At 41.3% G+C, this 13,533-nt stretch overlaps 1 protein-coding gene across 2 annotated transcripts in view; it reads left to right on the top strand.

Annotated features, from left to right (window-relative positions):
- LOC118421537 (cytochrome P450 2U1-like) overlaps nt 1–13,533 on the top strand; it is a 40,097-nt gene that overhangs the window by 22,106 nt on the left and 4,458 nt on the right. Inside the window, exons 1-4 of one of the 2 annotated variants that reach the window (XM_035828863.1) lie at nt 8,279–8,375; nt 8,505–8,857; nt 9,287–9,429; nt 9,689–9,905. In XM_035828863.1, coding sequence (XP_035684756.1) covers nt 8,365–8,375; nt 8,505–8,857; nt 9,287–9,429; nt 9,689–9,905 — 724 coding nt within the window. In that variant the 5' untranslated portion in view covers nt 8,279–8,364. Of the gene's footprint in view, nt 1–8,278; nt 8,376–8,504; nt 8,858–9,286; nt 9,430–9,688; nt 9,906–13,533 lie in introns of those variants that run through there. The other variant, XM_035828864.1, reaches the window with a different exon arrangement.

Genomic DNA, 13,533 nt, shown 5'->3' with positions numbered 1-13,533 from the left:
ACATCACCAAATAAAATCTACTTCAATCGTCCTGTCCGTGAGCTTTGACTTGATTACAAAACCGTTCCAAGGACAAACTTTGTGAGTTTTCAGCAGGCTTGACACCAGCAAAAGAGCCTGAAAATGGCCTCTGGACCTGAATTTTCTGTACTGGTACCTCCCCCTACCAACAATAGATTTTTTTTGTTCTGTCCTTCCACATCTTATTCTTTGACTTTAGATTTATTTTGACAGTCGATGGCATTGGTTATCTGTTTTCTGATAGTTTTTTTTTTTTCAATCTATGGTATATATGTGCTCATTTTACAGCTGCTTTGCACAATTTATTGTGTGGTCGAAAACTTTTTTTTTGGAAATGGCCGAAAATTGGTGCGAGCGCGGATGTCATCCATATAATCAAATCAACATGGCCTTAGCAAAAAATAAAAATAGATAAATAAAACTGTTGCTAAGGCCGTTGCTAAGGGTGTACTCAGTTATGTTTCAAGCAAAGAACAGCAGGGAGTCAAGTTCGCTGACACATCATTTTGCTCCTGTCATCTTGTAAATCATACTTAACAGTGAAAAATATCATAACTGATTGGAAATGTTAATTTGGGCTCTACATGGGGGATATGAGGATACCTGAAAATGAATTACCTTGATTTTACACTTTTTTTATTTGTGCTCTTTAACGTCATTAAGTAGGTACCTAACTAGATCACTGCGTATATCTAGTATATCGTACACAATGAAAAAGGCTCTGTATGGGGGTTACCAGCACCCACATATGTGACGCCGTTTAATACATAGGACACGTGGATGCAGGACTACGTCATGCATATTGAAAATATATCTAGAAACAAGACATTATGACAGCTATGTGTGGTTTTCACACAGGCTCACAGCTACACAAAAAGTCTCCATAACTTACCTCCATCACTACCTGATTTATCATGTTCCCGAACCCAAAAAAGCCATGAAGTACCCTGATATGGCTCGTTTTATACTGTACATTCATTTATTTTCACGGGGATAAAATTTCACGGTAGGAACGGAAAGGATTGTTTCGCGGTGTTTTAAGTTCGCGGTTGAAACGATATCGTAGTACACGCCGGGACCCTTACTGACCACAAGTCGGACACCATGATGGCACATGACCTCGAAATTTTTATCACGTCTCGAACGGAACTTAAAGGACTCCTAGTATTTATGCAAATGGTGGAGCAGGGCCTCTAGCGTGCCATAGGGTATCGAGTTTACTACACGATAGCAACACATTCCCATTAGATCTCCATCTGATTCAATTCCAACAGTATAGTCATCATATCTAGTTACGTTTATGATATTGATTATGAAGTAGAAGTTGTTTAAAAGGGTTAGATCGTCTTTATTTCTTCTAAATGACGTAATGCGTAACTCCAAAGCATGGCTTTTTGCCAAGTAAGCGTTGAGATCTAACAGATATACATGTGTGTGACTTGTTTTGACATGTTCAACACTGATAATGATCTGTTAAACAAACATTCATGCCATGAATATTTGTGCACTGGCTGTTCCTGACACGGCAATGGTCATGGTCATGGGACAAAATGGTAAACATTTGCTACCTGCATACCGTCGCTGTAGCATGTCTCCCGGTCGGTTCTGCTTTTGTATGTTGTAATGTTTACATAAATAAGCACGGTACGGGCCATGCTGGGGTGACGGTAAAGGTGCGCTCCCACGAGACTCGCGTCACGTTTGAGTCGCTTCGGGGTTCGACAACGCAGACTCAACCCCACGGAACCTAGAGGTGACGCGAGCGAACCTAGAGGTGACACAAGCAAGCACGACGGTTTTTTGAAAGTTAAAAAATAAGTGGCAAGATGCCCCAAGAGTGACACAACAGTGACACAACAGTGACACCAACATGCTTTCAACAGTATCAAGGTTATATTTTGCCTATTTTGCACCAAGTATCAAAAGTAAACATCCTTTTATTACTGAAAAGCTATTTTGGATACATTTTGGATATCATTTTACAGCGGTTTATGATTCAGTTATACCCTCTTTCCGCTAGGACGGCGCTCTCGCCGCGCTCTCTCTGCGACATTTAGAATTTGACAGATCGCTCAACGAATTGTATAGAAAAGAAACTATTTTTTTACACTTTGTGTGTTTTGCTGTCCTCTCAGTCACACTTTGATATGCTGTATAATATACCCAGTATGAAATCAAATTAAGGTTACACATATCCTATTTAGGTCGCAGTGAGAGCGCAGCGCGATCGCCGTCTAGTGGAAAGGGGGCCTTACAACAGTGAGATTTCCACAAAACGTATTCAGACTAACTTGAAAATATCTTAGTCTTATTTGATGGGAAGTAGGCCAGAATTCTATAATTGTAAACACCAAATAAGTAACTGGTTTATCGATTCATAAACCCACAGATGTGGAGAAACAGATTATCATACAACGATGAAAAATAAATCATATATATGTTGGATGATAACGTTTGCTTTTGAGTTTGCTTTACAAGCAATATGTAATCATCACTGGTAGCCTGCCGCCGATAGAACACCAAACTTGCAAGCATTCGGACCCATAAGCCTTGTTTTTCCTCCCTGTTTAGAAGTATTATATAGACTTAGACATTAAGAGTTTGGCAAGCAATCAACCGACAGTGAAAATACTCCGCGTCACAAAAAAAGTATGTAATAACAAACTTTTTCATTTGTGACATTTGAAAATTGTTCAATAAACCTATAAACATACATCAATACAGATACTTGGTGCAAAACACATAATTAATCGAGCCAAATCTGGTCTAAGGTTTGTGTCCGTTCATTTGGGTCACTTCTTTTACTGTAACTGTAAAAGTCTTTCAAGGTTATCATATAACATAAGTAACATATTATTCATCATCAGAAGGAAAATTATTTCATTATAAATCTCATTTTGAGGCATCTTCACCATTTTACAGTGAATTTTCATAAAATGACATCGCTGCGATTTCCGATAACAAGTTCATTTAGTCTAGAAACGCAACAGTGACGCAAGTAAGTGGGAGCGCAACAGAAAATCGGCGAAAAGAACACAACAGTTAATCTCGAACCAGATCCACGGTGCGTAATGTATAGGATCAAACTCCCCGTAGGTGCCCGTTTGACTCCCTTAAGCCCCGGTCACAAAGCGCGTACGATTCCTTGCGATTCCTTCCGATGCGCAGGATAAGCGCAGTGCGTCGTAAGTCGGGGGAGAATCGGAAGCAATGGTTTAAGTATATAAAACCGTGGTCACAAAGCGCGTAGTGCATCGTACGATGAGGTCATAAGAGCGTGCCTGCGTCAATCGTAGTGAATCATAGTAAATCGGGGGGCGTCGTATGGCGAAAAATAGAGCTGAAATGGATTTTGAACATGTTCAAAATTTCGCTATCGTCGTAAGAATTTATTTGCCCCCATAGCAGACTTCATTAAGGCAATTTTTGTCTACTGATGAGGTTATAGATTTATGAATTGTTAGCATGTTGTGATGGTTTCAGTTTTCCCTGATATTGTGGATATTGACGAAAAGGGAAAATATATCAGTCGCAACTACCACAGTAGCAACCAGAGAACAGCGCGCCCCGCACAGGTGATGCAGACAATTCTTTGATCGCTTCATGCACGTGAGTTTATAATTAGATCAAATCTAAGCTCTCGTCGGTCTTGGGTCAGTTTACCATAATCGTAATAACCATGGGGACAACTCGAACATAAAGGCAGGCTCTATGAGTCGGAAATATATATGATATAATGCTTATGATATGATTTTTGTATGATGGAATCTTTCAGTTGATAGCATATCATGATACGATCTTCGAAAGAGCCTGACACGTAGAGCCGGCAAGCAGGCCGAGATAATCATACCGGTACTCACGCTTGATTTGAACTTTTCTTGTAATACTCTTGTTGGCATGGTCTCTTTTAATTTATTTTTACAGTTAAATATATTATAGGAAGGTATTCAACAGCTAAGTCAACATTTTGTTGGTTAAAGAAGCACAAAAGTGGCCAGGCGGCTATTCAAAAGAGACACAAGTGAAAAATCGTACGACGCTGGAAAAATTTTGAACACCATCCGATGCGTTGCGATGGCTGACTTTGCTTACGATTTTGCTGCGATTTACTGCGCTCATCGTACGATATGCGGAATATACCATCGCAAGAAATCGTACGCGCTTTGTGACCGGGGCTTTAGCCGGCTATACTCCCTGGCCAGCTTTGATACTATCTTATGGCACCGTAGGATCTGCTTGCTCCCTTAGCCGGCTATACTCCCTGGCCAGCTTTGATACTATCTTATGGCACCGTAGGATCTGCTTGGAGATTACACAACAGTGACACAGTGGGCGGACCCCGCAGTGACGCAAGCGTGACGCGAGTCTAGTGGGAGCGCACCTTAAAGAAGACAAGGGTCGAATATCGCGTTTATCAAGACTCTCCTAATATATATGCAAATGACGGAGCAGGGCCTGCCATGGGGTGTCGGGTAACAGATATGCCTGTGCGTGACTTCTTCAACACTGATAATGATCTGTTAAACAAACATTCATGCCATGAATATTTGTGCACAGGCTGTTACTGGCACGACAATGGTCATGGTCATGGGACAAAATAGTAAACATTTGCGACCTGCATACCGCTCGGTTCTGCTTTTGTATCTTGTAATGTTTACATAAATAAGCATAGTACCGACAATGCTGGGGTGACGGTAAAGAAGGGAAGGGTCGAATACCTTGTTTATCAAGACTCTCCTAATATATATGCAAATGCCGGAGCAGGACCTCTATCCTGCCATGGGGTGTCGGGTTTAACTACGCGATAGCAACACGTTTCGATTAGATCTACTTCTCATTCAATTCTAACAGTTTCTTCATCATACTTGGTTACATTTATGATACTGATAATGAATTAGAAGCTATCTAAAGGGGTAATATCGTCTTTATTTGTTATTAATGAGATACTATTCGTAGCACTGAATGAACTTGCATGACAATTGGCTCCTTGCCTTGTTTTGAATGTCAAGATCCAACAGATATGCCTGTAGGTGACTTCTCCTGCACTGATAATGACCTGTTAAACAAACGGCCGTGCCATGAATATGAGTGCATCGGCCGTAACTGCCACTGGATCATAGCATGTATAAATTGCCGTGCAGCTCACTTGTCATCTGTACACAAAGTAAAGTACAGAATATTTCTTGTGCTGTAGTACTGTACAGCGTAATTCTGTTCAAGCATCTTATGTTCGTATCTTCAGCAGATCTATGAGGGTAGCCATCGCAATTTCAGTAATTTTCGGCCATAACTTGATTTTAATTTCGAGGGCCTCTTAGGGCGGCCCCAAACCTCAATAACGAAGAAAACTCAAGGGTTTTAATCATATGGCTGTTCATAGTTCCACATACATAATCACACATACAAAGAATGACCCAATTTGGCCTACCCCAACCTTCCGACCTCAGCATAGTTTGCCTGGTTTTCTCGTGCAATATTTTTTGAAGATTACACTCATCTGTACGAACTGATGAGCGTAATCTTCAAAGACTGTCACATTTTTATCAAGATGGCAGGAGCGAAATTACGTGTCAGAGAACTTGGTCAAGAAAATTACAATGTACTTGTATTCATACCAGAGTAGCCTTGTAGCTTTGTTATGGTCTTGTTTCTAGATACATTTTAAATATGCATGACGTAGTACAGCATCCACGTGTCCTGTGTACAAAATGGTGTCACATGGGTGGAGTCCTGGTAAGCCACAAAAGGAACCTTTTTCATTGTGTACGATATAATAGACATACGCAGTGATTTAGTTAGGTATCTATTAAAAGACGTTAAAGAGCAAAAATAAAATGATGCAACTTGTTCTACAGTCCTACCGTAGCACCAGTCTACACTGGTCTTTTTTGGAGTACCAACTATGAATATCACCATAAGCAATATTACTAGGTATCAAAGCTAGTTGGGATGTGGGGAAAACAGTTACAAGTTACAAAATATAAGTAGTTCAAACTTGACAGGGGCTGATCTTTGCTGAGAGGCAGTTCAAACAAGGCCTTGATACAACATTACGCCCGAGCTCTTGTGTGAAAATAAACTGTGAGCACCAGAACTTGCGTTTGATGCTTGCAGCAACTATCTGGGTCTTTTTTCTGTTTCTGACAATGATTTCTTGAAAAACATGTGGACAGGACTTTTGAAATCTTGATGTTAGTTAATATGCAAATGTCTTCCTGTCGTCTGCTGTAATACCAAGCAATCGTTTTTGGTAGCCAGACGGGTAGAGATCTCCCACTCGGTCTAAGTAATTTATGATGTTTGGAGGATGTGAGGAGTCAATTTAGCAACTGACATCCTGGAAGGACATAATCTTTTAAGGTTGTGAACCCTGGGTCCAGATTTCGGGTCTTTAATGCTCGTAATTTTCAAAAAAGTATGTTTTTGCCCCAAAGTTATGCCTTGTCACTTTATATGGACTGCTCACACAAGACACCCAGAAAGTATTGCTCTGTTAAACGGTTGTCAATGTGGGCACAGGACCTTCTAATAACATTGTTAATTTTAGTTTTTTTATCAAAAATGTAGAAAATCCAAAATTTTCTGGTTATCATCTTTGGAATGTGTGATTTTCATCAACTAGCCACATTTTGTTGACAACAGATAGTTACACCAGAAGCTACGTGGCTCGAGTGGCCAACACCTGGATGTCACTTGCCTTAATAAGGTTGAGATGCCAAATTTTGAGACTTTTGATACACATTTTGGGCATTTTTATACCATATTAGAACATGAATATGGTATTTCATCTCCTACCCCACTCGAGACCCATTGCCCAAATGTCTTTCGGAAAAAGGCAATCTTCAAGGGCATTGATCACAGCAGTGCCCATGCAAAATGCTTTTTAGGGCAATGTTCAGGCCCAAAATACAGGGGCCCAAAGGTTCAGAAAAAAGTGGGGCCCATCCTTGAAACTCAGGCCCCTTTTTTAAAGGAAAAAATCCCGTCTAGGGAGGGCAGTTTTTGAAGAAGATCATGTTTCCTTCCACCGGGGGGAAAGAACAAAAGTTTTGTTTCCCTGGAGATCATTTGGGGGGGATTAATCAGAAGTTACAAGATGGGGGACGGGATTGAAACCTGGAAAACGGGTAGGAAAGGGATTTGGCCCCCCCCCCCCCCCCAGCGTTTTCGCCCTCCTTTAGCGTTTTCGCCCCCCCCCCCCGAGCAGCTGGCTACTACATATTACAGGTGCGCTACCTGGTACTATACTGCACCTGGGGAGTAACGTATATGGTGTGTTACCTGGTACCTATATGGCACCTTATTACCGTACCGTAAGATGTCATACCTCGAAAGTCGATACTATATTGTTCGGTGCAAACATGACATTGAAATGAAAAAGACAATTTTTGCAGCTGAGGTGGCATAAAAACAGTGCTACTGCGAACGTATAAATCAACACCATCTATGGTACGGAATACGTCAGCTATATGTTTTCAATTTGTCACAGTGTTTTCTTTCTTGTGCTGGAAACATTTCCAAAGCACTAATAAAACACACGTGAATAATAGTTTCTCATTATAAACACTATCTACGCGCAAGTTGATACAGCTGTTGCTAAATGCTACACAAACACTGGTAAAGTACCAGTCTTAAGAAACACGGGTAAATGCATCAGTTCCTAAATACTAGAAAAAACAGTCATGTTGGAGGTGAAGATATCCCTTGGTCAGGTGCATATACCAAAATGTGCGTTATTCTAATTAATACCTTATATTTGCATAATTAATAAAGACATTACATAGTTCTTTTGTGGTCACTTCATGGTAGAGACTTCATATTGGAGATAAATAGGTTGCTTGAGGACAGGTGAATACAATGAAATACATCTTATGTCAAGACTCAGGTATATGCAATAATGGGAATACAAGGGACCCAACCCTCCTTGTCTGAAACAAGTTCAACTATCTTATTACCATGTAATTACGTTAATATTGATACTATGAATGGAGTTATGTATCAAACTCGTGTACTTATATCATTCTGAAACTGCATGTTGTGGTTTATACCAATCAACTTCTAAAATGTCATGTAAACCCGTTTTTTTGGGGGGGGGGCGAAATCGCTAAAGGGGGGCGAGGTAGGGGGGCGAGATCACTAGCCGGGGAGGGCGAGATCGCTAGTGATTTCGCCCCCGGGGGGAGCGAGATCACGGGGGGGCGAGATCGCTGTCACACCGGTACACATGACCCCTTTGGCATCCGGAGTCAATCAAGCAGCAAAGACGCGGTGAGAAACAAGCAAGAATCTCTTGGTCCGCGACACTGCCTCGGCGTTTCGTCAAGATTCCTTGTTTTTCGATACATGTATTTCAGGTAAAAATTTTCCAATAGCAAGGTGAGATTGATTTTTATTTTCAAAGAGCTTCTGGTGAATGTGTGTAAAATATCAAATATTGGCAACAATACTAAGTACATCCCCCTCCCACATGTTTTCGAACACAGGACAATGTTTGCTGCGTTGTTGTCAGAAGTCTCCATCCGCACCATCGCAGTGATGTTGGTCGTTTTCCTTACCCTTCTTGTCTTCTTCAAACGGCGTAAGAACCTCCCACCGTCACCGAGTGGGAGCTGGCCTGTTGTCGGCCACCTGTTGTCCCTCGGCCGAGCGCCCCACCTGAAGCTTACGGAGTGGAGGAAGCAGTATGGCGACGTGTACAATGTTCGAATGGGGATGGAAGACGTGGTGGTTCTGAACGGCTACCGGGCCATCAAAGAGGCGCTTGTGGACTACAAGGATGCTTTTTCCAGCAGGCCAAACATATATATGACGAATCTGTTGACTGGCTTTGGAAAAGGTGCGTATGTTCTTCTCTTCAAATTTCGCAGTTCCGATAACATACAATTGTGTAAGGTTTTGAAATGACGATGTCTTATTAGTGGATGATTTTACCTCGCTATTTGGAACATTCGGTGATGCATTATTTTCGACTTGACGATTGTAAAAGATCTCCTAAACTGAAGCTTCTAGACCTTCGGTGCGCTATTAGTCTTTCTCAGAAGCCCTATTTCGTTTGGGTGCCAATTAAAAATGTATTGCCCGCGGCGCTATGTACTAGTACAAGACGACCCAATTCTAGCAGAATTGCAAACAAGGCTGAATAAACAATGGTACAATGGTACAATAAACAATGGTACAAACAATGGTAAAGACATCATACCCTTTGTTCTTTACTACAATCCATGGTGTATGTATATTCATGAATATGGTATCATTTATTTCACAGACATCGGCCTTGCAAAATTCAACCAAGCCTACAAAGAAAAACGCAAGTTTGCCTACAGTGCGCTGAGAAACCTGGGAATGAGAATGGGACCAGGCAGTATGGAAGAGAACATCAGAGAAGAGGCTCGTCAGCTCTGCATGAAGGTATTTTGCGCACGTTCTCACCCTAATCACTTGAAAGACACAAATAAGGCTTGGATAACGTCTCAGCACAGCACACAAGTACTGATGATCAGGTTTTACCAGTAGTTGTACAAGTTGTGACCACATAATAGATCAGCTTTTGTCATTTCCAAATGATCATGGCCTTTGTTGTACTTAATCTTTTTACAAGAATGACATTAGAGAATGTAAAATCTGACGTATGTGGTGTACATATTTTTTACCATTTTTTATTTCATAGTTGTCGGAACAAGGGCCGGACGCACAGGCACGTGACATCGCCGACAACCTGACTGTGTCAAGCGCCAACATCGTCTGCTCCATGGTGTTCGGGAAACGCTACGACTACGATGATGTCAAGTTTGTGGAACTGACAAAGATCGTAAACAAAATGATAGCCCAGCTAGGATCGAGTCAGCTGATGACTGTATTTCCCTTCCTGCGATTCATCCCGGGAGGTAGGATATACTAATAGCCTGGGTACCATCCGATTACTACTGTAAATGTATTTAAGTTCGCGGGCATTTAATTTCGCGGTAGCGGGAAAAAAGGACCTTTCGCGGTGGTTTTAAGTTCGCGGTACCACTCTGTAGTCTCTTACTGCCATGGAAACAAATGTTCGCGGTGGCTTGAAGTTCGCGGTGAAGCGGCCACCGCGAAAACCGCGAACATTAAACCACCGCGAAAGTTTCTGCATTTACAGATGAGACTCTCGCAAGCCCCGTAGTAATCGGATGGTACCCAGACCAGGCTACCATATGAGATATGTAAAGACGTTTTGTTCATGCACGAATGACTTTAAGCACTTAATCATGATCTTGAGTTAGTACTTATTACTAGTGTTCACCGATCTATGTGATACGGTATGTTTAGTTGCTACCTTCATAATATCATTCTAGTAATGCTAGCATCAACAAGAGTTCGGAGACCTCATATCTCCATGAAATAGTCTGATTATGTTAATGACCTCCACATTTGTATATCTATGCTTAGTTATGTACACCTGTAAATAACCTACGCTGTTCACTATGTTGATTGTCCAATCATTTACCACATCGATGAATTATCATGGCACTTTTTCATTAATTATGCAAATTAAGGACTTATTTGCATAATTGGTATTCGATTATGTTCCACCTGAACAAACTACATATATTGCATGTATTTGAGTTCTACAAATGAAACACTGCAAATACATATTTTCCTCATTAAATATGCAAATTAAGTGTCAGTTTGCATAATTTGCACTTCATGATGTGCACCACTGTCTAAGCTACCTACATACCAAATATCATGTAAATTTGTTGTTCCCTTCTTCAGTTATCCACCTTAGCAGATTTTGACAAAAATGCCCCTGCAGTTCCAGAGCAACCTGCTAGGTGGACTAAATATACACCACATATCTCTTATGTCACAAGCTATCTGCCATCTAAAAATCAAGACCATACCACATCCAGTACAAAAGATCCAAAAAAAATTAATTTCTGCTGCATTACCAAGGTCACATACCAGAGGGCCCAAAATTGGCCTTGACCTTTGTCTTTCTAACACCTACCTACAAACCAAATATCATTGTAATCCATTCAGAGGTTCTTGAGTTATGCTCACTACAAAAATCCGGACACACAGACAGACACACAGACAGACACACCCAAAACTATATCTCCATTTTTCATGGAGATTTTCATGGAGATAAAAACATCTACTTTATTATGGCTGACACACACAGAAAAAACATTATCGATTCATGTCCAAGAAGAAGGTTCAGTTGCGACGGGGAAACTCAAATTCCTGTTGATGCTAGGTGGATGTTGGAGTTGTGATGAAGCATGGCGATTTGGGACATCCTAGAAGCTTTTACACCGAAAAGCACACGTAACGTTATGCCCAAGATAGATGACTTAAATTTTGTCAACCGGCAGTTGTGTCTTTGTGTGTTTGTTTCATAACGACGCAGGACAGTAGTATAGAGTCAACACGCTGCTATTATTTATTCTAGCGGTGCAAGGTGGTGCAGGTCAGAGGTCATCGTCTGACGGTAAACTCTAGGGGGAATAGATATTTTCCGAGCTCTGGGTAGGGGTGAAACAGGGGTCAAGTCGACCTTTTCACCCTCCAAGGTAACTATGACAACTGCCAACCCCCCTTCCCGACCCCCCCCCCCCCCCCAACTCCAATCATGAGGGACATGTCCTTAATTGGCCTTGTTGTAAGTCTCTACGCCGGTATACGAGGGGCATTCAATAAGTAATGCCCCTGACCCACTTTCAGTTGTCTGATCTAGATGAAATTTTGCATGTGTAATGAGTCATATCTTATGTTGCAAAAAACAGCTCTGAACTAATTGTGGTTACTGATTTACTGGTGTTTGAACTGAGTCAGGTGTGAAATGGACCAGGTGTGAAATGGAGCAAGTTGAGTGTCGCGCAGTGATCCGGTTTTTGTATTTGAAAGGACGCAAACCAAAGGGGACTTTTGATGAAATGAAAAAAAGTTATGGTGATGATGCCCCATCATATGACCTTGTAAAACGCTGGCATCCTGAATTCAAACAAGGCCGGAAGTCTGTGGAAACAGCTCCCAGGCCTGGTCGTCCCTCTTCTGCCATTGATGAGGCATCTGTCGGAGGACCAACCTGGGATGTCCTACAAGAACGGTGTCCAGAGCTACATCAAATGATGGGAGAAATGCAAAACTCTGGGTGGTTCCTATGAAGAGAAAGACTAATAACTGTGCCAAGTTTCATTAACCTCCTGCTATGGGAAATGGGTCAGGGACATTACTTATTGAATGCCCCTCGTACCTTACCTTCTTCTTCATTATGTCTATTTTTTTCGTTCAACCAAGGCTCAGGCCGACCTTCTAACCCACCGAGGTAATTCTTACACCCCCACCCCCAACACCACCCCACCCCCTCTAGTGAGACATGCCCTTATTTGCCCTGGTCGTAAGGCTATACGCCGGGATACCTTACTTTTTCTTTATTTTATGTATTTTTATCGTATAGGTTAGTTTCACGCACGAACACATACCATCAATATGAACGTGAAGTGTATCATTGCTTTAGAGTAAGCTCCGGAGTAAGTGAGTAAGTATATTTGTTGTAAGTAAGTATATTTGTCATGTACGAACGAACATATATCACATGTATGTACATGTAGTGATTTGGAGTAGCATTACGTGTTGCTCCGGAGTAAAAATGCTCCGGAGTAAGTGAGTAAGTATATTCGTGTTAAGTAACGCATACGTATTTGCCATGTACGTGTCTGTTATGTAGGCATATATCAACACAACAGAAACATCAAAGCCCAAGAACGTTCTTTTCTCTGTAAATATAGTATAATGCAACACCTGCCGTGCGATTCTACATATCTCTAAAACCCAGGCCTGTGGAGAAATTAATTGAAAAGTTGGTGTCGTACAGCTCATAAAACTTTAAAACTCCCAAACTAGCAAGACACATCTTCCTCGCAGGAACTTCCAGTTGATGCTCGATTGTTAGTCTTTATTGAAATATGTTGTAATATGTAATATGTACATGACCGACAAATGCAAAGTTAATCTTATCAAACTTTGTTTCTTGCTGTCGATAAGTGCTGAAAATATTGAATCCCACAATAAAGACATGTAATTTCTGTATTACACTGTTTACAGTCTATATATTAGAATCCACACTGCCGCAAACTGTAGATTTTAGAATTACATAGATGAATTCCAAGACCAAAGACAAGTATTAGTGACCAAATGGGTGTTGTATTCATCGGTAAATGCCATTACTAGCAACGGAATGGACGCTGGGTTCATCAACTTGCCAAGCCGACTTCCCCTCCATCCTCCCACAATACTAAGACAAAGACAACTACTGCATAATATATACTCCAGCCGTTGATGATATTCACCTCCATGACAAAGGATATACCTGTATAGTTTGCCTCGTTGCCCGCCCACCTACTAACACGAGAAAGACATCCTAGCTATGTGCTAAATACTTCAGAAATATGATACTAATATACACTCGTCAGTACCAGTAAAGTTCCCGACACACCGCAGTGGATAGCAATCCATCGCCATTGTATCACACAATCG

The sequence above is a fragment of the Branchiostoma floridae genome, chromosome 8 (assembly GCF_000003815.2).
Source record: "Branchiostoma floridae strain S238N-H82 chromosome 8, Bfl_VNyyK, whole genome shotgun sequence".
Lineage (NCBI taxonomy): Eukaryota > Metazoa > Chordata > Leptocardii > Amphioxiformes > Branchiostomatidae > Branchiostoma > Branchiostoma floridae.
This window is presented reverse-complemented; position numbering and strand designations above follow the sequence as displayed.